Source organism: Geotrypetes seraphini, chromosome 3 (genome assembly GCF_902459505.1).
Source record: "Geotrypetes seraphini chromosome 3, aGeoSer1.1, whole genome shotgun sequence".
Classification (NCBI taxonomy): Eukaryota; Metazoa; Chordata; class Amphibia; order Gymnophiona; family Dermophiidae; genus Geotrypetes; species Geotrypetes seraphini.
The window spans coordinates 335,183,830-335,207,061 of record NC_047086.1 but is presented as its reverse complement, the minus strand read 5'-3'; the positions used below and the strand labels follow the sequence as shown (position 1 = coordinate 335,207,061).

The 23,232-nt window shown below is 42.1% G+C and overlaps 2 protein-coding genes across 5 annotated transcripts in view; one reads left to right on the top strand and one right to left on the bottom strand.

Annotated features, from left to right (window-relative positions):
* Positions 1-6,859, bottom strand: part of PEX13 (peroxisomal biogenesis factor 13) — a 36,358-nt gene extending 29,499 nt beyond the window's left edge. The window contains exon 1 of one of the 2 annotated variants that reach the window (XM_033937080.1): positions 6,684-6,859. In XM_033937080.1, the coding sequence (XP_033792971.1) occupies positions 6,684-6,769 (86 nt within the window). In that variant the 5' untranslated portion in view covers positions 6,770-6,859. The remainder of the gene's footprint in view (positions 1-6,683) is intronic. The other variant, XM_033937078.1, reaches the window with a different exon arrangement.
* Positions 6,860-6,871: 12 nt separating this feature from the next.
* PUS10 (pseudouridine synthase 10) overlaps positions 6,872-23,232 on the top strand; it is a 74,944-nt gene continuing 58,583 nt past the window's right edge. For 2 of the 3 annotated variants that reach the window (XR_004538754.1, XM_033937076.1), the window contains exons 1-4: positions 6,872-6,986; positions 13,872-13,998; positions 16,609-16,851; positions 22,130-22,216. Coding sequence is in view for 2 of the 3 variants with exons in the window: in XM_033937076.1 (XP_033792967.1) it covers positions 13,873-13,998; positions 16,609-16,851; positions 22,130-22,216 (456 nt within the window). In the remaining variant the exon portion in view is untranslated. Of the gene's footprint in view, positions 6,987-7,676; positions 7,735-13,871; positions 13,999-16,608; positions 16,852-22,129; positions 22,217-23,232 lie in introns of those variants that run through there. The other variant, XM_033937077.1, reaches the window with a different exon arrangement.

The window sequence follows — 23,232 nt, the reverse complement described above, 5'->3', positions numbered from 1 at the left end:
GGAGTAGTACTGGATTCCTCTTTTATCATTTAAATCTCAAGTTTCTAATGTATGGAAGAAATCTCTCTCTTGTTTGAGGTAATTAAGGCTAGTTATATCTTATTTTCATGCTCATCATTTTATTGTATTGGTCCAGATGTTGGTGCTGTTCCACCTGGACTGTTATAATTCATTATATATGGGTATTAACTCTAGTATGATAAGTAAGTTACAATCGATACAAAGCACTGCAGTTCGGTTGAATTTTAGACCAAAGAAATATGAGTCTTACTGATTATTTCACGAGGAAAGAACCAAATTCCCAAAGCAAATCTTCAGCAGCGTTTTCACTGCAAAACGCAAGCAGCAGGTCAGTCCGCCATCTTAAATCTCTCCTCTCCAAAAGGCTTATAAAGGTTCAGAGGAACAGCGCCAATATATGCTTACATGTAAACTGCAAAATGGAATCCTGCAGCAGTTTAATTTAATTTTTTTCTTAATTGGATTTAGCTCAAGGTGATTTACATTCAGGTACATTATTCCCTTAAGGCTTAATTTTGTACCTGAGGAAATAGAGTCAACTACTACTAATACTATTTAACACTTCTATAGCACTGGAGGAGGGCGAGGGTACCGTATTATAGAACAGCATTACTTACGTCTATAACAAGTTAATTGGTACTCAGTTGGTGATAAGTATCAATAATCGGCTTTAACAAGCATTAATTGGCATTAATTTGAAGTTACATATGTAACTGACATGACTTCCTATAAACTTCTGGGCTGATGCTCAGCTCTAGTGCTACGGTGAACAGCGTCTGAAAACAGTGCACGGGTCGTTTCCCCTTAATATATTGAAAGAACGGCTTAAAGTTTTTCGCCTCCTTGGTTATTTTTTCCCTGTAATCTCTTTTGGCCCCTTTTACCGCCTTATGGCATCTGCGTTGATGTTGTTTGTGCTTATTCCAGTTTTCGTCCATTCTTGACCTTTTTCATTCCTTAAATTAAGTTTTCTTGTCTCTGATCGCTTTCTTCACCTCTACAGTGAGCAACGCCAGTTCCTTGTTCTTTTTCCTCTTGGATCCCTTGTTGATACGCAGTATATATAGATTTTGCGCCTCGGTGACTGTGTCCTTAAAAAGGGACCAAGCTTGCTTTAGCGTTTTTACAGTGCTTATCCTCTTCTTAATCTTCTTCCCCACCATGAGTCTCATCCATTCGTAATTCCCTTTTCGGAAGTTCAGTGCCGTGGCCGTCGTTCTGGACCCATGTTTCGCCCCTGCTTCCAGGTCGAAGCAGATCATGTTGTGATTGCTGTTTCCCAGCATCCCTTCTACTTCTACACCTTGTGCCGTTCCTCATAGTCCATTTAGAATTAAGTCCAGAATTTCTTCTTGTATTTTCCTTGAGAAGTTGTTCCAGGAAGCAATCGCTTACAGCATCCAGGAACTTGGTCTCCCTAATGCAGCCGGAGGTGCCTAAGCTCCAGTCTATCCCTGGATAGTTGAAGTCACCCATGATAACTGCATTGCCTCCCTTGTAGTTGTGTTTAATCTCGTCCGTCATTTCTCCATCAATTTCTTCAGACTGCCCTGGGGGTCGGTAGTAGATGCCGATCTTTGTTTCCAGTCCATTTGTTCCCGGAATTTTGGCCCATAGAGATTCTTATCCATCTGTTGTGGCGTGTTCTCTCCAGTAGATTCAATTCCCTCTTTGATGTATATGGCAATGCCCCCACCTTTTTGAGCCACTCTGTCTCTGCGGTTTAGTTTGTATCCCGGTAGCACAGTGTCCCAGATGTTTTCCTCAGTCCACCATGTTTCTGTGATGCCGATGATGTCCACGTTATCTTTTTGTGCCATAGCTTCTAATTCACCCATCTTATTCCTTAGGCTCCTTGCGTTCGTGCACATATACTCAAGTTTGCGGCCTGTTCCTTTCTTGCATTTCCTTCTCTCTTGTGTCCCTTTCGATCTGTCTTGCCTGTGATCTGGTGAGTCTTCCCTTCTATCTTCCTGCACAGTGTCCTTCGGTTATACCGGTTCCCGAACTATTGACTGTCTCGCACGGTCGACTGTCGGCTTTCCCCTTCTAACTAAACTAAACCTTAAGTTTATATACTGCGTCATCTCCAAGGAAGTGGAGCTCGACTCGGTTTACAGGAATTAAAAACAAACAAACAAACAAAGAAAGGAACTCCAATGGAAGGAAGGAGGGCTTGGTAAACAGGAAGGAGAGAGGGGGAGGGAGGGGGTAGTTACATTTTGGAGAAAAGTCAGGTTTTCAGATGTTTTCTGAAGTGTTGGAGGGAGGTCGAACTCCGAAGATGGGCAGTAAAGCTGTTCCACAGCTCGGTGATCCTGAAGAGGAGGGATGTTCCAAGTTTTCCTGTATGGGAAATGCCATTTAGAGAAGGGAAGGATAGTTTGAATTTCTGAGTGGATCTGGTGGAGTGAGTACTCGAGAGCCAAGATAGAGGAAAGAGGGGAGGGAGGATGCCGTGAAGAGATTTGGAGGTAAGACAGGCGCATTTGTAGCGAACCCTGAGGAAGACTGGGAACCAGTGAAGCTTAGACAGAAGCGGGGAGACGTGGTCGAATTTGCCTTTTGCGAAGATTAGTTTAGCTGCGGTGTTCTGAATCCGCTGAAGTCTGATAAGACTTTTCTTTGTTAGGCTTAGGTAGATGGAGTTGCAGTAATCAAGTCTGGAAAGAATGATGGATTGGACAATGACAGCGAAATGTTGTTGGTGGAAGCAGGATCTGACTTTCCTTAGCATATGAAGATTGAAAAAGCATTTTTTTACTAGGGAGTTGATGTGGTCGTTAAAGGACAATGTGGAGTCAGTGATGATTCCCAGAACTTTGCTAGAGTGCTCAAGCTGCAGATTGGTGCCAGAGGAAAGTGGGATGAGGGAGGGTAGCTGATCCAATTTCGGGCCAAGCCAAAGTAGTTTTGTTTTAGTCTCATTTAGTTTCATTTGAACGGTGAGAGCCCAGGATTGGAGATTTGTTATGCAAGTTGAGATGTTATCAGAGAGGTTGGTGAGGTTAGAGTCAGTTTCGAGAAGGACAAGGATGTCGTCGGCATAGGTGTAAAGTGTCTCCGAGGTGGATAGTTGGAGGAGTTTCAGGGAGGACATATAAACATTGAAAAGAATCGGGGATAGAGGTGAACCCTGGGGGACTCCGCAGAGCGGTTTCCAAGGGGAGGATGAGGTACCATTCAAGTTAAAGTTGTAGGAGCGGGAACGTAAGAATTTTGAGAACCAATCTAAGACTGTGGAATTTATGCCCATTTCGGAAAGTTGGAGGATTAGTATGTCATGGTGGACAATGTCGAAAGCTGCAGAGAGGTCGAATTGAAGAAGGACAGCGAACTTGTTGCAGGAGTGAAATTGTTGGACCTTTGAAATTAAAGAGGCTTAAAGTGATTCAGTGCTGTAGTTGGGTCTGAATCCATGTTGGTAGGGTAGGAGAATGGAGAATCTCTCAAGATAGGATGAGAGTTGGGTGGCTATGATGGATTCCAGCATTTTGGTCAGGAGGGGAATGTTAGCTATTGGGCGATAGCTGGAAGGAGTGGAGGGGTCCAGATCAGCTTTTTTCAGGAGAGGGTATAAGGAAATGTGTCCCATTTCTGTAGAAAATAGGCCTGAGAGCAGGGCGGAGTTTAAGAGTTTGGTGAGAGATGAGATGGCCTGTGCTGGAATGTTCTCGTATAAGTAGGAGGGGAAAGGATCCAAGGTACAGTTGCAAGATTTTAAGTTGAGGCAGAGTTTAGAGACTTGGGAGTCGTAGACGAGCTCAAAGGCGGTCCAGGATCTATCGGCTGGGATATGGTTGGCCTCGGTTAGATTAGGGGTGGAGGTAGTGAGCACCAGAGAGTTGTAAGCGGGGGTTGGGGGGAAGGAGCATCGTAAGGTAGTCACTTTCTCATTGAAGAATTTTGCTAGGTCGTTAGCAGATGGAGAAGAGGGGAGTGAGGAGGAATCGTGTTTAGAGGATATGGAACGCCAAATGTTGAACAAAGTGTTACTTTGGTTGTTGGAGCTGGAGATTTTGTCTGCCAAATTATGTTAGTATTCTATACTAGAATCTGGGTGCCCAGATGCCATTATAGAATATTAGATCACTGCAGACTATTTTTGCACCCTTCATAGAACTTCTCCCTTAACAGGCCCTGCCCAATGCATCCCAGGATAAACTCTGCAAACTGGGGCACCCAGAAGCAGGAGCAAGTGGGATTCACTCCCGCCTTGTTCAAGGTATGGGATCTGAGGGTTTCAAGTTTCATGGGCCTACTAGACTACTAGGGTGTCTTTAATGGGTGTGGGAAGAGGACTAGACTATCAGGGTATTTTTTTTACAAACAGAGAAATAAAAGCAGATGATATGGATGAGCTATATTGCTATCTCCTCTTCCCCCTAAGAGATTCCACAAGCCTGTCCCATGCTTTCTTGAATTCAGACAGTCCTTGTCTCCACCACCTCCACTTAGAGTTTGTTCAATGCATCTACCACCCTTTCAATAAAGGACCACTAGACACCAGAGCTATGTTTGGGGTGGCAGAAAGAGGTGTTGGATAGGTGGTTGGGAGTTGATGCATGCTACTGCACGTGTTTGGTTTTAATGTGGCAGTAATTTGCATGTTTTATTAATTTAAGTATGCTGCAGCAAATTTTCTGTACTAATTTCAAGGCAGAGGGTTCTCTAATGCTGGGATTTTAATGCAAGTTTTGAAGAGAAGTAAAATGTTAACTTGTTCTGTGATCAATGCTAGCGAGATATTATGCTTGATTCCTATCTGTTTCATGAACATACAAGGCCTGTTATTTTTTCTGGCTTCCCTGAAATAGAGAGTTGAACGGGACAGAAATTTTACTTATCCTTGCTCATCCCCAATTGAATCTAACCTATATACACCCAAATCGGCTAAGATCATTCCATCCCCACAAAGCTCCTCCATCTCCATCTGATGCCATTATTTACTTGCTCACAGCTCTCAGTTTCCTCCCAACCACTTCAGCCTTCTGTTTTTTTAAATGTTATTCACTATCTCCGTGTTACCCAAGTTGGTCCTGGAGTATCCCCTTGCTAATCAGGATTTCAGGATATTCACAATGAATATGCATGAGAACGAGTTGCATACACTTAGAAACATGATGGCTGATGAAGGCCAAATAGTGGATACTGTTATTTCCTCCTCTCCCTAAGAAATCTCACATGCCCGTTCCATGCTTTCTTGAATTCAAAGTCTGTCTCTACCACCACCTCTACCAGGAGACTACTCCATGCATGTTTGGTAAAAAGGTTTTAATATATAGTTTGGTTGTCACAATAAATTTTGCCTACATCGTTGTACATATCTGCAGTTTTGGCTTGTTTATTCCATGCATTTACCATCCTTTCGTAAAAAAGCATTTCCTTAGATTACTCGAGCCTATCATCTCTTAACTTCATCCTATGCCTTCTCATTCCACAGCTTCCTTTCAAATCAGAGACTTGCCTCACGTGCATTTAAGCCACACAGCTATTTAAACGTCTCTATCATATCTCCCTTTCCCACCTTTCCTCAAAAGTATTCATATTGAGATCTTTAAGTCTGTCCCCATACGCCTTATGACGAAGACCATCAACCAATTAAGTAGCCTTCCTCTGGCCTGACTCCATCCTGGACTCTAGAATGTTACAAAATATTCTAAATGAGGTCTCACTAGATCAGTGCATCACAAACTGTGTGCCGCAAGACGCTGACGAGGAGAAGAGACACCAATGCCAGCTGACTGCTTACAGGACATGCCTCTCACTGTGAGAGGCATATCTTGTGGGCAGTCGGCCAGCGCCTCTCCTCCTCCAGCACCCCATCCCCCCCCCACCCTGGCATAGTAATAATAGGCTCAGAGCCAAATCTAGAGGGCCTCATGCATGCACAGACATCGGCATGTGACATCACTGTGTCAATGTCCGTGCATTTCTGGATGACCACCAGCCACAGACCCAAATTTAGTGTTCTATGGCATCAAAAAGTTTGCAGGACACTGCACTAGTATCTTATAAAGGGGCATCAATACTTTCTTTTTCCTACTGGCCATTCCTCTCCCTATGCACCCTAGAATCTTTTTAGCTTTTGTCATCACCTTTTCGACCAGTCAGGTTTTCAGGATATCCACAATGAATATTCACGGAGATAGATCTGCATACCAAGGCGAGAGTATATGCAAATCAATTTCTTGCAGATTCGTTGTGAATAATCTAAAAATCTGACTGGCTGGGATTCCTCCAGCACAGGTTTGTGAACGCCTGGTGAAGAACATGTAAGCATGCATCTTGTGTATTCTCCGAAGTTAGGGTATGTTTCTTGCACACAGACCAGCTGGATTCGGTTCGCCTACTTCATCAGTTGCCTCGGATTATATGCGAACTAAAGAGACCAGCTAACTTGTAGGGAAAGGCTAGCACTCTTTATTACACCAGCTATCTTATGAGCTCTGAAGATGATAATCTTAGGAAATACATGTTATTAAAAAATAAAAAATAAAAACCCCAGAACAACCTAGACAAGAAACACATAATCTTCTTGTCACAGCAGAACAACCCAGGCCAGTCACAGTCCTTCCAACAGCTGCCCCAGGAAATTATTCGTCGAGCCACAACAACCCCGTCAATCCCAGCCACAGACTCGGGAGGCCATTTTTACTCACTGGAAGCTGGAACGGGTGCTGGTGGTGGTTGCGGGACCGAGAACCCGCCGCTTCTCCCAGGGCTTCGGGGGAGGCTGCGACGACATCTTGAGCCTCGGCCGACCAGCCAAGCGCCGAGTCACCGATCAGAGCCTTCTCCCTCAGAGCATCGCATCATCGATCACAGCCCCCCCCCCCCTCCCCTCCCCCGGACAGAGCGCCGAGCCACCAATCACCCAGACGAAAGCCTTGAACAGATCGTCGCATCACTGATCAGTCTTATATCAATGCATGTTTGTATCCAGTTGTGCATGTCTTCGTAAGGTAATTCTGCTACCGCCATCGCTTCAATCGGTGTCTGCTTAAAAAAAAAAAAGCTTGCCTGACAAGGGAGTGGACGAAGCAGGGAGGGATTCATAACTCTGGATTCCAGAGGCTGGCAATTGAACTAGTACTTTTTAAATCAGTTTTCTGGTTCTAAACTAATCTGGGATTTATGTGTCATGCTATACCTACAAAGGTTCAAGGCGGTTTACAGTGCAGTATATGGAGAACTGTTTAGTACAGTGCAGAAAAGCTTAGACATACATTCTCAGGGGTGAGGGAAAGGAAGGTGCGCTATAGCAGTGCAGATTTGTTTTTGAGAGCCATATCCATACAAGTTTTGGCTGTGTAAATGCGGCTCTACAGGGCCTTGGATTTTTGGAACATGGTAAAAAAACAGGATTTCCAGGATCCTCATTGACTTGTATTGAGATCCTGGTAAAAAAAAAAAAAAACAGGATTTGCAGGGTTGTGTACTTTATCAGTACTAATACCATATTGTGGTAAGTGAGAAAAAAATGTATGTTTTACGAGGCAAATTGGTTTGTCTGCCGTGAAAGTATATTACTGCACCAGCTCGTGATCGGTGGCCCCATGTTCTACCCATGAGGGAATGAACTGTGTTCGATTGGTATGCCTGCCTCTTATCTTTTGCTCGGTGCTCTGCTTGGTGTTGGTTTGTTGCGAGTGGTGCTCTGCCAAATGATTTCTTCGCTCGGCTCTCTGGCCCGGAGATAGGCTGTGATCGGTAACTCGGTATTCTCACTCGGGGGTGGAGGGTAGTGCCCGATTCAGGGAAAAGTTATTCGATTCAGCCTACTGAATCGATTTTTCGGGCATCTTTTTCAAACATCCAGTTAGGTTTATTTTGTAGTCTTTCCACCCCTCACCCCCCTTTGCTCTCACCAACCCTACGCCGATGCTGTGGTGTAAACAAAATAAATATACTTTTCCTCTCTCTGTTGCTGACTATCTAACATCAGCTCTGGCAGGATGCATATTTCAAATCTGACATATTGTAATCACAAAATAGAAAATATTTTTCTATCTTCCACTGCCGTATCCAACATTTGTTTTCCACTGTCTACCATTTCTCTCTCTGCTTCCTACATGGGTCATCTCTATTCTCCATGCAACATCTCTCCTTTCCTCCCCTCCATTATCATGTGCAATAGTTCTTCATCTCTCCCTGCCCTCTGCCCTAGGTCCAACATTTCTTCCTCTGTCTTCTCTATGCATGCCTCCCTCCCCTTCACCATATGAATGAATTCTCCCTTTCACCCCTTTCTACCTCTTTGTTTCACCTCTCCCTGTCTCTCCACCCCAATTCTTCCTCTCTCCTTTCTTCGCCCATGTGCAGTATTTTTCCTCCCTTCCCATCCATCCCCTTGTGCAGCAGCTTTCTATCCCTCCCATCACCCTGTGCAGCAGTATCTCACTGATCCTTCCACCATGAGACTGATATACCTCTGAGACCTCCTAAAGCAACGACAGCACTCTGAACAGCCTGCTTTGCGGCCTGCACCGCTAGGGCTTCCCTCTGCTGCATCACTGATGATGCTACCTGTAACAACTGCTTTAGTCAATACCCTCACCGCTGTCAAAAAATGTGTCCTTATTATAGAAAAAAGGACCTCGGCCAACTGCTTCAAACTAAATAAGAACAAAACCAAATTCCTTTGGCTAGGACCCTTGACTAACCCATGCTACATTCCAATCAATAGACAATGCAGATTTTCCTTTAGAACTACAATTCCAAATCTTAGGAGTAGAAATTGATAACCACCTATCCATGAAAAGCCATGTACAATCTATCATAATAAAACCCTTGCGCTTCCGTGCATCCGTGTTTTGTGCCTTCTGCCTACGCTGCTGGGATGCCTCTTCTTCTCACCCCCGGACCAGCAGCAGCCGCGGTTTCATCAAGCAGCCACGGGGCCTTTGCTAGGCTGGCCCACTTCGATAATGCGAGGCAGCCCGGCCTAGCAAAAGCCCCGAGGCTGCCCGGGTTAGCGGATGCTGGACAGGGGGAGCAGGGAAGAGAGATGGGGTACTTCTGGACGGGGGTAGGTAAAAGGAAGGGAGAAGGGCTACTGCTGGACAGGGGGAGCAGGGAAAGGGTGCTGCTGGACAGGGAGGAGGTCATTTATACTGTGGCTGTAAAAACTGATTTTCAAGGGAGGGGGGGTCAGTTAATGGCCATTTGCTAATGTTTCCATTAGTATATGGCTTTTTAAAAAAAATTACTATGAGAGCCCTTACCACAGTGGTTTCCAACATGTGGTCTCCAAAGTACAGAATGAGATGAGGACAAAGTTTGTCTCTGTCCCTGCCCCCACAGATCCTCATTTGTACAAGCCTCGAGCACTTATGATTTTGTATTTAAATTTTTTTATTAAAGTATAAATAGGGACAGTATTATGTACAACTGTTTATAAATCACAAATCTATCTGTTTTTTGTTTTTTTTTAATACCTTTATTCATTTTTAATACTTTCATTAAGTGAATACAAGAAAAATACATTTTACACTTTATACATCACTTAAAATCCTTAGAATATATAATAAGATCAACACATTTTCCCATCAAAAATTATTATATAGTTATTGATGAAGTATATTCATAACCTTCCCAAAGTGCAAATGTTATATTTTTCATCTTTATAAAGAAATAGTGAGCACCTATATAAATATTTAATTAATCTATCTTTAATTAATATTTATTTAATTAATCTATCTTTAATTAATATTTATTTAATTTAATCTATCTGGTTTTTGATACAACCTTCCCAAAGATTCAGTTGCCTACATTTTTACACCATCTGGGAAGATAATTGGATTATCCTTCAGACATGGGTGCAGAAGAGAACCTAAACTGTGTATTAGATGAAGAGGAAACGATGGATGAATCTTTTAGTAAAAGTAAGATGCTTAAGCAGCTGGGCACATGATGGAAAGATGTTGCAGATGGCAGTCAAGACACAGATGATGGCATTTTACAATAGTTCATTGATATCCGAAAGCAGCTTCTGCTGTTTGGTTTTTTTTTTTCTAATCTTTGAATTCAGTTGCCAGTTGTCTAAGATGTATTAAGTTTTTACATATTGATACTAGTCTCAAGTTTTTAGAGAATGGCATAGGGACAAAGTCATGCTCTACTCTGTGTCATGCTCTACTCCAAAGTCCTCCATTGCAGCTCTCAAACAGTTGGCTGAAATGCTCTTCAAATCCTGTAAACTCATTAATAACCCTCTTGATATAGTAACTGCAAACATTTTAAGTATGTTACTCAGGTTTTTTATTTATGGAATTTATTACTGCTGACAATCCAAAATAAAGTGAGTTTTTAAAATTTATCCTTGAAATGTTGTAGAATCAATATTACTATTTTTAATGTTTAATACCTAGTCTGATCAAGCAGGTCAGAGTTATGCGTAAACTCGAAATCTTTTGGTATCCTTTAGAGCTTTCTCATAGTCACCCATTACATGAAAAAGATTGGAGACCACTGCCTTTTCACGTCCTGAAGGCAGTAAGGACTCATGTTAATTGTGCGCTAACCAGTTATTTTGAGGTGATGGAGATGTGCTAACTGATTAGCGCAGTAGCACCCACTCTCTGCCCCTGACATGCCCCCTCAAAAAAAAAAAAATTAGTACACAGTTAACGTATGCAGATTTTAAAGTTACCACAGGATGCCTGAGCCGTGGTTTTACGATGTCACTATGCTTTGCGACAAAACTCTCGCAGTACATTTTGCAGACACTTTTGCATGAAAGTTTGTGTGAATTTTTTCCCATTCCTGAGATTCCAGGAAACTGAATACTAAGATAGACAAAGAGTGCAAGACACTCGCAAAAAGTTGAATCAGCATGAATTGGAAACTCGTGAGCAGTAGAGATTATGTTCAAGACTTCAACCTTTGCTGCATGTTTTGTAAACATTCATACATCAATTATCTGAGACAATACAAATAAATCTTTCATTTATCTCATTCTTGGACTGTTAAAAAGGGCTGGGTAATGCTCTGTTTTTATATACTGGCATTAGATCTTTTAAGTACTAAGACTGATAGGAGGTTTGCAGTGGAAATAGGAAGCGTGAAAAAGAAGGGTAATAGAAAAATTCCTTGGAGAAATATAAAAACATAAAAGTGAAGGTAGCCTTGTACATTGCCACACCTTCTGCTATGATCCCCATTTTCTTTCTATATGTGTTTCTGAATTTGGCTAAATCCAGTTAGGCCCTTAGTTGCCCTATTTATTTTTATTTGTTTATAAAATCTGATATTCCTCCCATCTATAAATCTTGACGGCTAACAAAACCATGCATAATCTAACAGAAAAAAAATCAGTAAAAAATATTCCACAATAAAACATAACCTAAACTAATTGCAATAATATCATATTGTATCAGAATAACAAAACATCATCTAGTGTATCCTAGTCTTTGGTCTGTAGAGAAAACTTGTAGTTGCATTTTGCAGACATGGAAATACATTTTCAGATTTTTATTGCAAAATGATGGTCTTGTGCCTAACAAGGGATCAATTTCTTTTGAGAAAATATCCTCGATGCATGTGCAATATCACATATGCATATGTTAGACTCATGATAGCACACGCACAAAAGGACTGAATGATTAGCCCTGCTAGCTTACAGACATGAGCCGTGGTGGACTCTGATGTTTTGCTTAAGGACTTGGATTAGGACTTTTAAATATCAGTTGAGAAGAGAGTTTAGCAGAAGATTATACTAGTTTGTAACAGGGAGGAAAGGGACGAGTATAGAAGCATGTGAATGGCCAATAGCTAAGGTTGAATCCATGATGATGGCCATTACTGCTCATGAGTTTTTAGTTTCATGTTGATTGAAGCCTTTTTTTGTGCATCTATAAGGGCAATTCTACATGGTTGAGTCACATTATTATGACCACCTGCTAATATCTAGCAGCAGGATGGCAGCCAGACACTGAAAGTGACTCAGTAAGATGTTAGATGGTTGCAAGATATATCTTGACCCATGTGGACTGCAATGCAATGGGAGCGTGGTGGTGGATCCAGTCATTGAACATGTCAATCGAGGTGGTCCCAGATATGCTCAACTGGGTTGTGCTCTTTGAACCACTTGCGAACAGTTCTGATGGTATGACACGTTACATTGTCCTGTTGAAAGATCCCATTGGCCAGAGGGAAGACCGTCAACATGTATGGGTGTACCTGATCAGCTAGGATGGAGAGATACCCATATTAGCTGAGAGTGCCTTCCAGAGGTATTAAGGGACCCAAACCACACCAAGAAAACATTCCCCAGACCATAATGCTGTCACCACCAACTTGTGTATGTCCAACAACTGGTGCTGGGTGTTTGTTCTCGGTGGTTTAATGTTTGACACGCCAACGTCCATCCGTTTGATAGAGCTCAAAACATGAATCATCGGAGAAGGCAACCCTCTTCCAGCTGGTGCAAGTCCAATGTCAATACTCTTGTGCAAATTGCAGCCGTTTTTTGCGAGGAGCCCAGCTGTCTGCTCTGGAGCCCCATTCGCAACAGGGTTCACTGTACAGTCATATTGGATACACATCTGGAAGCCCCCTGGTTCGTTTGGATGATAAGTTGCTTCACGGTAGCATTCCGACTGGCCCACACCAACCTGTGCAGCTGATGTTCACCTCTCGCATTGATAGCTTGTGCAGCCCATAGTTACCATGTCATAAAGAGAGATATTTGTGCTTAGAAGGAGAGCTGGAGTTTGGAATTGAAAGCAGATGTGGGCTTTGAGTCTGGATTTGAATACTGCCAGAGATGGAGCTTGACGTACTGAATGAGCAGTTTGTTCCAGGCATATAGTGCAGTAAAGTAGAAGGGACAGAGTATGAAGTTGGCTATAGAGGGAAAAGTACAGATAAGAGAGACTTATCTGATGAGCAGAGTGCCCGGAGGGGAGTGTGGGGAGAGAGGAGAGATACTGAGGAGCTGTGGAGTGATGCAGAAATGGATAGGAAACCAATCAAGTGACTTGAGGAGAGGGGTAATGTGGGCATAGTGACATTGACAGATTGAAGTGGAAAACAATACCCCCTTCAGGAGAACAGATAAGTGCCACTTTAATATCTGCGTTTGCAGAATTATGTGTAGCATGAGCCTATTAATTTAGAGGGGTGTAATAAGGGACTGAAATGGTCCTGAATATGATTTCTAAGCGGCTCTGTTGTAGGAGACATGGACACTGAACACTTTTCAAAGATCACACATTTTTCATAGAGGTTATGCATTATTATTAATTTTTATTTTTCATGGACTATGCTGTTAATGATAATAAGAAGCTATTAAAAACATAGCTTTTTATGTTTAGTCCAGTAGAGGTGCTTTTAAATCTTTATTAAATTTCCAAACTACAATTATGCTTACAAATAATTCATGTACATATAATATTACAAGGAAAGCACAATAAACTTACAGATATTAATAAGCAATTATTTTCCCCCACCCTCCCACCTAGTAATCAAGAAAATAAATACCCCAAAGAAACTACCTAAAAAAAACCCTGAATCAATTCCAATGCAAACCCCTCCCACCCTGAGGTGCTTTAAGATTGGTATTGATCTGTGATAATCTTTTTATTTGATAATTTGATTTTGTTTTATGTGTTCTAAGTCTGTATTTTTATGACTTTTTATGTAAGCTGCTTGGTTCAATCATTAAATAGTGCTGTATATTAGTATACAAGAATTGTCATAAATATAAAGATAATTCTGACTGACCTGGGTGAAGATCAGTATGATCAACATTGTGCTCTGACAGGTGGAATGGTGCTCACTAATGAGTGATTTCTTGTGCCCCTTGTGAAAAGATCACTCACTTATTATTCTCTCCTCTCTCACAGTATGTTCCCACTGAAGAAAGGAGATCAGCCCATTGCCCAGAAATTGCTGGCTTCTGGTGTTTGCCCGCGCTGCATCTTCCGGTTTTGTTGTGTGGGGGTTCAGGCATTCTACAGGCTGTCGCATCAGGTGCTGTTGCATGTCTTTGTAAAAGAAACACTTGATTAAAATAATGACCATAAACAGTCCTGTTTGCTTATGTAGTGAAAACATCTTGTGAACCCTTTCTTAACTTTAAAAAATATATACCTGTATATCGGAAGGAGCAAATAACTTGCTAGTTTCATACAAGGATTAATACTAGCTACATATATTATAGCAGGACTTGCTTACCACATGTACTGTAGCTGAGATCATTTTCCTGCACCTTTCCTGACTTCGGATTTGTAATTATTTTCTTGTTAGTCCTCTTATTTCTAACTTTTGCTACTTAATCTTATCTGTTTGTGTTCTACCTCCGCTTAAACCCTATGCTGTCGATTAAGACTTTTTAATGTAAATTATGTTGACATTGTAAGTAGCATACTATTAGGAGCATTTGCAAAACATTAAGATGTCCAGAAAACAAGTTTCAAGTTTATTATTGATTTGATATACCACCATATCATTTATTTCAATGTGGTTATGCAATTAAAAATTAGGGTAAAATTAACATAACTGGACAAACAGATACAAATGGAAAAACGGGAAGAACTACAATAGTTAAAGAAAAGTTAGGTACAAAGGGGAAAACAAAAGGACGGGGTTAAAAACATGTGGGTCCAATACAAATGGACTAAAAAGAAAAAAGTTTAAAAATCCTTAAAAGGACACTCAAACTTGAAAAGCATCTTTAAAAAGAAATGTCTTAAGAAATGACTTGAATTTCTCGAGGTTTGTTATCTCTCGTAAAGCGTTCGGTGCTGAATTTCAGAGGGAAGGGGCAACCACTGAGAAGATAGTGTTTCTTCTAGTATTTATATGGTTCAAGGATGGGATTGCTAATAGTTTTTGATCAGAGGAATGAAGAAGATGTGATGAAGTATATGGTATCATGAGTTTATTAATAAATTCCAGCTGGCCAGTGTTTCTTGTTTTAAAAGTCAGTAATAGTGTTTTATAAGTGACACGGTGATGGATAGGAAGCCAATGGGCTTTTATCAAGAGAGGAGTTACGTGGTTAAATTTTTTGGCCTTGCAGATAACTTTTGCAATGGTGTTCTGGATGTCTTGCAAGGTGTCCTAGCCACTGTGCGTCTAAAACTAAAGGAGGGGCATGTTGAAGGCATGTTCGGGAGGGTGGGGGGCTTTGGTCATGCTTAGACTTGGACTTCTTGCGGTAATAAACCTTTCACAAGACGTCCTGGACAGAACGTAGACGTTCCAAGCTAGCCCCGTTTTTAAAGCATCTAAGTGCCAAAAATGTGCTTAAACTGACCAGATGACCACTGGAGAGAATAAGTTATGACACCCCCCCCACACACACACACACTCCCTCAGTGGTCACTAACCTCCTCTCACCCCATAAAGATCTGAATGAAACAGTCCATACCTGTCTCTAGAACAGCACCTGGTATGGGAAAGCCTGTTGGGTGGGCTAGTGAGCCATAGAAAGGAAGACCCAGGCCCATAAGTCACTCTAAATTGGAAATTGTGAGGCCACCAAAATCCTACTATACTGTCATATAGGTGCCACCTGCAGCCATAAAGACTATTGGGGTGGTAGACAGGTAGGTATAGTAGGTTTTGGGGGTATTATTGAGGGCTCAATATAAATTATAAGGGGTATTTCTAGTGCAATAGGTATGTCATTCTAGACAGCAGGGTATTCTCCCCATACTCATGAGCCATGCAGAAGGAATCCAATCCAGGTTTTCAAAACCAGAGGACTCTGCTGTCCCCTTCAGTTTTTCTTTCTGCACACGAGCCAGAAGGTGTCTTTCTGATCTGCTCTGTATATTTCTTTATTATATTCGGTGTTTGTTTGTTTTTTTGCAGCTTTTAGTGCACCAAGCTCCTCAATGTGGGGAAAAGCTCTACATGCCTGGAGAAGAAATAGACTTGGGTCTGCAGCTGGCAGGTTAATTCCTTGGAGACCTGTGTGGCTAGCCTGCAGAACACTTTGTGGAGTTTGGGGATCCATATCCCTTGTTGCTTAGCTCACCTACTGATTCGCAGGGGCTTGAGCACAGGCTTTTAGGCATCCACAGGGCGTTCAGCAAGGCTCTTCAAGGTGCTAACTGCGATTTTGCCTCCCCCCCACATACACACTTTGCACGCGTGGTTCTGTGGAGGTTGAGAATCAGTCCAACTGGCAGCCCAAAGATTTCAGCATTTGGAGGACTGGCTTCTTGAGGCAAGTCTCTTCTCTCAGATTCAGCTATGAGTTAGAGCAGAGGCAGCCTGCAGCACCTTCTGAGCACGTCGCCACAGGATAGCAAACAACCCAGGGAGAGTGTCACTTAGATATCATGACTTGTTTTACTGTGCACCTTTTAATCACCATAAAAAGAAGCAGGATGTATACAAGAGAATAGATCTAGTATTGCTAGGCAATGTAAACATTTCATGCTGTGCCCGCTTTGGGGAAATAGGCAGAAATGCAACAAGCAAAATCAAATCTCTGTATACTTTTTGCCTAGATGCTGGTACCATAGTCTGTTGACAAATTTTCATTAATGTTCATATACGGGAGAGTTTAGCAGGTTTGTGCCCCTTTTGTCTGGGTATGTGCATTGAGTGAATTGCCTTGTCATTTAGGATTTGTCCAGAGACTTGCACGCTTTCCTGAACACTGGCCAAGAGACTGAGTCTCAGGATGAGGCAAACAAGGAAGCAGATGGGCCACCAAGCAAAAAGCTGCGACTAAAGGAGAGAGGGGACGAGGAGCTGAGCACTCTGAGTGGTGATGGAGGTGCTGCTCTCCAAGAGCAGAAGCCTGCCACGTGTACCATATGCTTGGGAATTCTCCAAGAGTTCTGTCAGAAGGATTTTGTAAGAAAGGTGAGTCTTTCCACATGTCCAAGGTCAATTTATAGTGTAAAAAAAAATCGTTTTTGATGACAGCCTCTTCAGTTCAAGTTCATCTTCAGGTTTCCACCAGAAACTACACTGGCTACTAGTAACTTACAGGGCTAAATTTAAAACTCTGCGTGTGATTTTCAAGGTCCTCAGAATAATGGGTCAGAGTACTTAAAGGTCTCAAAGGTGTGTAAAGAGCTAACTTATTCTTTATGTTCTTCTCTAAGAGCATCACTGTTTGTACCTTCATCAAAAGTAATTGTACAATGGGATACCTGCCAGCGAGCCTTCTCAGGAGTAACCCCTATGTTATAGAATTTTGGGCTACATCCAATTTAAGACTATTTCTACTTCAGGAAGTGGATGAAAGCTTGGATCCTCTCCTGTCTTTAATACATACGGTGACTGACTATATCTCATTCTGTACCTGCTACATACACTTTTGCTTAGATCAGTTCCTTATATCTTGTTTAATCTTTCAAAGAACGTGCCTTGAGTTTAGCCACCTATCTATTTATCCCCAATGGACTCTGTACCACTCATCTTGTCCCCATCTATGTATCTGCACTTGGCTCTTGGACTATATGGTAAGTCTTAATGTAGAAAAGCATTAGTGTCATATCTATGTTATTTAAATGTTCTAATGCAGGGGTGCCCAATATGTCAATCGCGATCGATCGGTCGATCGTTCAGGTAACCTGAGTTGATCGCGGAGCCATGCGGTTTCCCCTTCTCTTTTTTCCCCTCTTGACCGGTGTGCAATTAAACTGCCTTGTGGAGAACGTCAGCCAATCATAATTCCCTTCTCGTGTAATTAATCTGCCTCTTGAAGAACGCTGGCCAATCAGAGTGCTGGCAGGGTGGGGTTAGAAGGTTGGCGGGGGATGGAGCTTAGTGCCCTACTACAGGGCGCTGTTGTGGTAAGAGTTGAGGTTGGAAATAGTGTCCTACTACAGGGCGCTGTTGTGGTAAGAGCCGAGGTTGGGAATAGTGCTGCCTGATTCAAATCGATTCACTTCAGGTGAATCGATACAATTTTAAACCCCCCCAAAAAAAATCAGCCTCCCAATTCAGTGACTGACCCTCACCCCCTAAAGCAGGATAGGCAGCGCTGCCTCTTGCTGTCTGTCCGCTTCCGCTCCTGCTTTAGAGGGCGAGGGAGGAGGGTCAGTCGGGAAGTGCTGTGTTGTCCGGCTTTCTCCCTGGCCTCCCACACATCCCTTTACCTAATTCCAGCAGGGAGCAGCCTGCAGAGAGGATTGCCGGTACTTTAGCGATCCTTGCAGGTTGCCATAGGCCTCAGGAGCTGTCTTCCCTCTGCCGCGATCCTGCGTCTGACTCAGAGGAGGGGCGGGACCACGGCAGAAGGAAGACAGCTCGTGAAGCCTATGGCAACCTGCAAGGATACCTAAAGTACCGGCGATCCTCTCTACAGGCTACTCCCTGCTGGAATTAGGTAAATGGAAGTGCGGAAGGTCAGGGAGGAACACGTAGGCCTTCCGGGGGGGTAGTCCTTTGGTGGGGGGACAGGCCTTCAGGAGTGGTGGTGCAGGCCTTTGGGGGGGACAGGCAGGCCTTCAGGGGTGGGGTGCAGAACTTCAGAGGGGACAGGCAGAACTTCAGGAGGGATAGGCAGGCCTTCAGGGGTGGGGTGCAGACCTTCAGGGGGGTAGTACAGGCCTTCAGGGGTGGGGTGCAGACTTTCAGGGGGAATGGTGCAGGCCTTCGGGGGGGATGGTGCAGGCCTTCGGGGGAGGAGGGCCCTGGTGTAGAAGTACACGGAGGGAGGGAGGGAAGGGGGTTCAGAGAGACATGCATATGCCGGACTTTGGAGGGAAGAAATGTGTCTAAAAACAGAGGAGAGGGAGATAAATGGTGGACAATGGGATTTAGGGAGGGAAGGAACAGAAAGGGAAGAAGTTGGATACAAGGGATGGTGAAGGGGGGATAGAGATACTGGATAGGAGGGTAGTTGGGAAAAGAAAGGGAGAGATGGTGGACCCTAGAGTGGTGGGGAGGATGGAGAGATGCTGGATGAAAGGGTAGTTGAGAAAAAGGTGGATCTGTGGATGGAGACGATAAAAAGGAAAGATGCCAGACTTCTGGGGGAGGGAAGGGAAACGGAAGAGGAGGACAGAGATGGAAGATGGATGGTTAGCATGGAGAAAGAAGAAAACAACAAATGGGCAGGAGACTCTGGCAAGCAAATTATCAGAAAACAACCAGAGCCTGGGACCAAAATGATTCGAATAATGACCAGACAACAAAGGTAGGAAAAATGATTTTATTTTCAATTTAGTGATCGAAATGTGGCCGTTTTGAGAATTTATATCAGCTGTCTATATTTTGCACTATGGCTCCCTTTTACTAAACTGCAATAGTGTTTTTTAGCGCAGGGAGCCTATGAGCATCGAGAGCAGCACAGGGCATTCAGCACATCTCCCTGCGCTAAAAACCGCTATTGCGGTTTAGTAAAAAGAGAGGGGGTATATTTGTCTATTTTTGTATAGTTGTTACTGAGGTGACAGTGCATATTTTAAAGTCATCTGCCTTGACCTCTGGAAAAAAACCCGAATAAAAATGATAATTAACATTTTCTCTGCCTACAGTGTGCTTTGTGTTTTTTAAAATTTTATTGTTGGTAGATCATTTTGACTTGGTCATTTTAAAAGTAGCTTGCAAGCCCAAAAAGTGTGGGCACCCCTGTTCTAATGAGTTCCTATAGGTATTGTGCTGACATTGACCGAGAGCCTGTTGAAAAGTTCTCAGTCCAACCAAGAAGAGAATGATGTGGAGCCATGAAACTCACAAGTTACTGCACACTTTTCTTGACACTTTTAATTTCATTTGATATAATTGAAACGAAAAATATCAAGAAAAGTGTGGAATAACTTGTAAGTTTCATGGCTCCACATCATTCTCTTCTTGGTTAGGCTGAGAATTTTTCAGTGACCCCCTCGTATTATATCTCTGTTATTTGAATTAGAGAATGACAAGAGGACAATTTTTCACCGCCCCCACAGGAACTCAATTTCCCTGTCCCGTCCCCGCAGGTTTTGTCGCTGTCCTTGTCCCGGCCCCATTCCTGTAAGCTCTGCCTTACCCGCACAAACTTCGAACACTTATGATTTTAAAGTGTTTAAGGCTTCTGCAGATAAAGACAGAGCTTGCAGGAATGGGGCAGGGAAAGGAAAAGAATTCGCCGGGATGGGAAAATGAATTCCCACAGAGACAGGGAAAAAATTGTCTCCGTGTCATTTTCTAATTTGAATTTCAGTGCTGTTAAATGTGTATGTTTTTGATACTGTTTCATGGTCGTCCTATTAAGTTTCAATTTGCTGTTCCCAAGTTTACTTCTTTGATTGTATTTTATGTTTATTTTTGGTCATTTTACTATTGTTAAACTGTTAACAAAATTATAAGTTTTATATTAACTGTACCTGTTTTACACCACTTTGGGTGAATCTCTTCATAAAGGCAGTTAATAAACCACAATAAATAATAAACAGCACCATAGAATATAGGTGTGAGATGCAGAACATCACGTGCTGTGAATGAAAGGAATAGTCCAGCAGAAATGGAAATATATGAGTACAATTGGAAGGCTTGCTAGTGCCCCCTGCATTGCAGGCATATGTTTAGAGAATAATTTAATGAAGAACTTTTATGTGTGTAAAAGACAGGTCTTTATGTAATAATTCTTGAGTACCTGATTGTAAAACCGCTTAGATAACCTTGATAGGCGGTATATAAAATCCTAATAAAAAAAAAAAAATATGAGTCTGTCAGTGATACATGAAATAAATTTATAATGGTTGATTGAGTTTGCATAGTGAACATGTGAACAGGCGTAATCGTGCTTGGAACCCTCATGCTCTCCATGTCTTTGATGGAATCTTTGTTCCCGATCCGCAAAAGGTTCTTCATAAAATTCTTCTCCACTACTTAAAGAGCTATCAGATAGCACATCAAAGAATAGCTTCTGTTGCATATTTTTCACACTTTTTCTTTCATAAGTTATGCAACTCCAGTTTTAAATTCCTGCTCATCCCTCTTGAATGTCTTTAGTTTTGTGGGGGTTTTTTATTCAAAACTATCTTCAACCTTCAATATTTCAAACTGTATTTCCATCATACATTTAACTATTTCCTGTTCTTCTTTTGTGGTTTCATTAATCAAAAGCATCAGATTTAATGCACATTTGTTTGAGGTGTTATTTATAAACAAGAGGACTGTCATTAAAAATAATTTTGGCTATTTCAATATGTGTAATCCATGAAGAATCAACTCCTCTTTACAAAATTCAGTCATTATAGCACCATGTAATCCAAAGAACCAAGCATTTTGACGTTTAGTAAATCAGTCCAGTTTATTGTTGAAGAAGCTTTCCCATCATCTAATACAAAGGGGTACTAAGTATTTTATTTGCACATTCTGTAGAATAACTATGAATTGCAATCCAGGACTTAGAAACCATTTCCACATATCATAATCCAAGGGCTAGATTCTGTATTTTTTGGCACCCAACACTGTTTTGTAAAGGGTGCTCTGGGATGTACGCTCTTTTGGGTGCCAGGACTTAGTCCAACCAAAATCAGGTATAAATCCTTTCATACAAGTTGCATACACATCTGTGGTATTGTGTAGTACTATGCACACTTTTCCAGAATGCCTCTGCCCCAGCATACCCCTCCCATGGGAACAGCTGCTCTGCATGATCCTGTAACTGGGCATGTAAGTATTTCTGTGCTGATCTGCCATTTCAGCCCCTGTGGAATGCATAATTCCATGCCAACTGCTCCAATTTCAAGGAGGATCCACACTTCACATTTTCCACAGATACAAAAAAAGCGTCCCAAATAAAGGGGCCCCTAACTCTGGGCCTGGATGCGGGCCTGGTTAACATCATGCCCCAAAACTTTGGATATCTTCATTAGAGGTCCCAATGTAGTCCTGAAAAATATTTAGCGATTTCAGCAATGGTCGAGTGGGGAGTTCTGGACCACTTGACATGGAATGACCTGAATGTGTTTGTGCGCTGAAATTTGGGTGCATTTATCCAATTCCCCAGCAAATGAAAACTTGTATATAAAAGATTTTCCCCATAATGTGTGTAGAGTATGGAATTGCCTATGTACATCCTTCTTCTAGGAATGGCTCCCCTGAATGTGACTAATTACAGGCACGCTATGGAACACCATGAATGATTTTAACCTTATTGATGGAGGCCAGTTTTCAAAAAGACATTTTTCTTTTGCAGGTATGTGAGAAGGTTTGCTCTGCAGGCTATCAGTTTACTAGCTTTATGTTCTCTGTGTCTCTCCCAGCACAGCTGTCAGTCAGAGAGGTAAGAATTTTCATGGATTTTACCTTCTTCTTCTTTTTTTTTTTTTTTTTTTGCATGCAATCCATGTCCATGGACTTTACAGTATTTGCACAGTATATATGAAATGCTATATTGTTTCACTTCTGTTTGTAAAAGGCTGTCCGCTAGCAGCTTAGGCTGCAGTCGTATGCATTCTAGAAGGCAGTTGGTGTTTATTTTGGATTTATTGTACCTCGAAAAACAACTGTGCTATTAAACTTTTCAGATGGGCTAATGTTTATTTATTTATTTACTGAAGGAATATTCCTGATATCTTCTATCAGTGACTGAGAATATTCTGGACTGTCTTCTCTCAGTCCTGATAAACTGTTAATTTGAGGAAGGGCTGTGGCTCACTAGTGGCTCACTGTACCCAGAGGTTGTGAGATCAAATTTTGGTGCTGCTTCTTGTGACCCTGGGCAAAGCACTTAATCCTCCAGTGCCCACCGCTTTGAATGTCAGCTTTGAAATGCCAAAGCCACAAAAAGGCGGTATACAAGTCTCCATTCCCTTTCCCTAGCACACACGAAAGTGCAAATTGAGCTTAGGAGATCTATTCTTCAAGTCTTCCAAAAAAATCTCAAATAGCGTCAGTCCCCGTGTTTCTGTGTACCCTGCAGAGAATGCATGATTTTATATTTTGCTGCACAAGTGCGGGCAAAACATGATTTTACCTACAAAATAATAGGTTAAGAGTACTTTAACCAACCAAGTGTTCAGAGTTTATATTACAGAGTCAAATGTTAGAATTTATTAGAATTGTGGATAATACACAGCCATGGGTTATGTACAAAGATGGGGGCTATCTATAGTTTTACCTACAAAACCAGTGCTTTCCCACGGGTTGTAGACATCTGCGGGGTATATATGCAAAAATTCTGTACCTCGCTGTTTTATCTTGCCAAGCTGCTCCTCAAGATTGTCCTCTCTCGTCAGCTCCTCATGTCAATTTGTTAATCCTGCAGATTCTTTCTTAATTTCAGCAAGTACAAGTTTA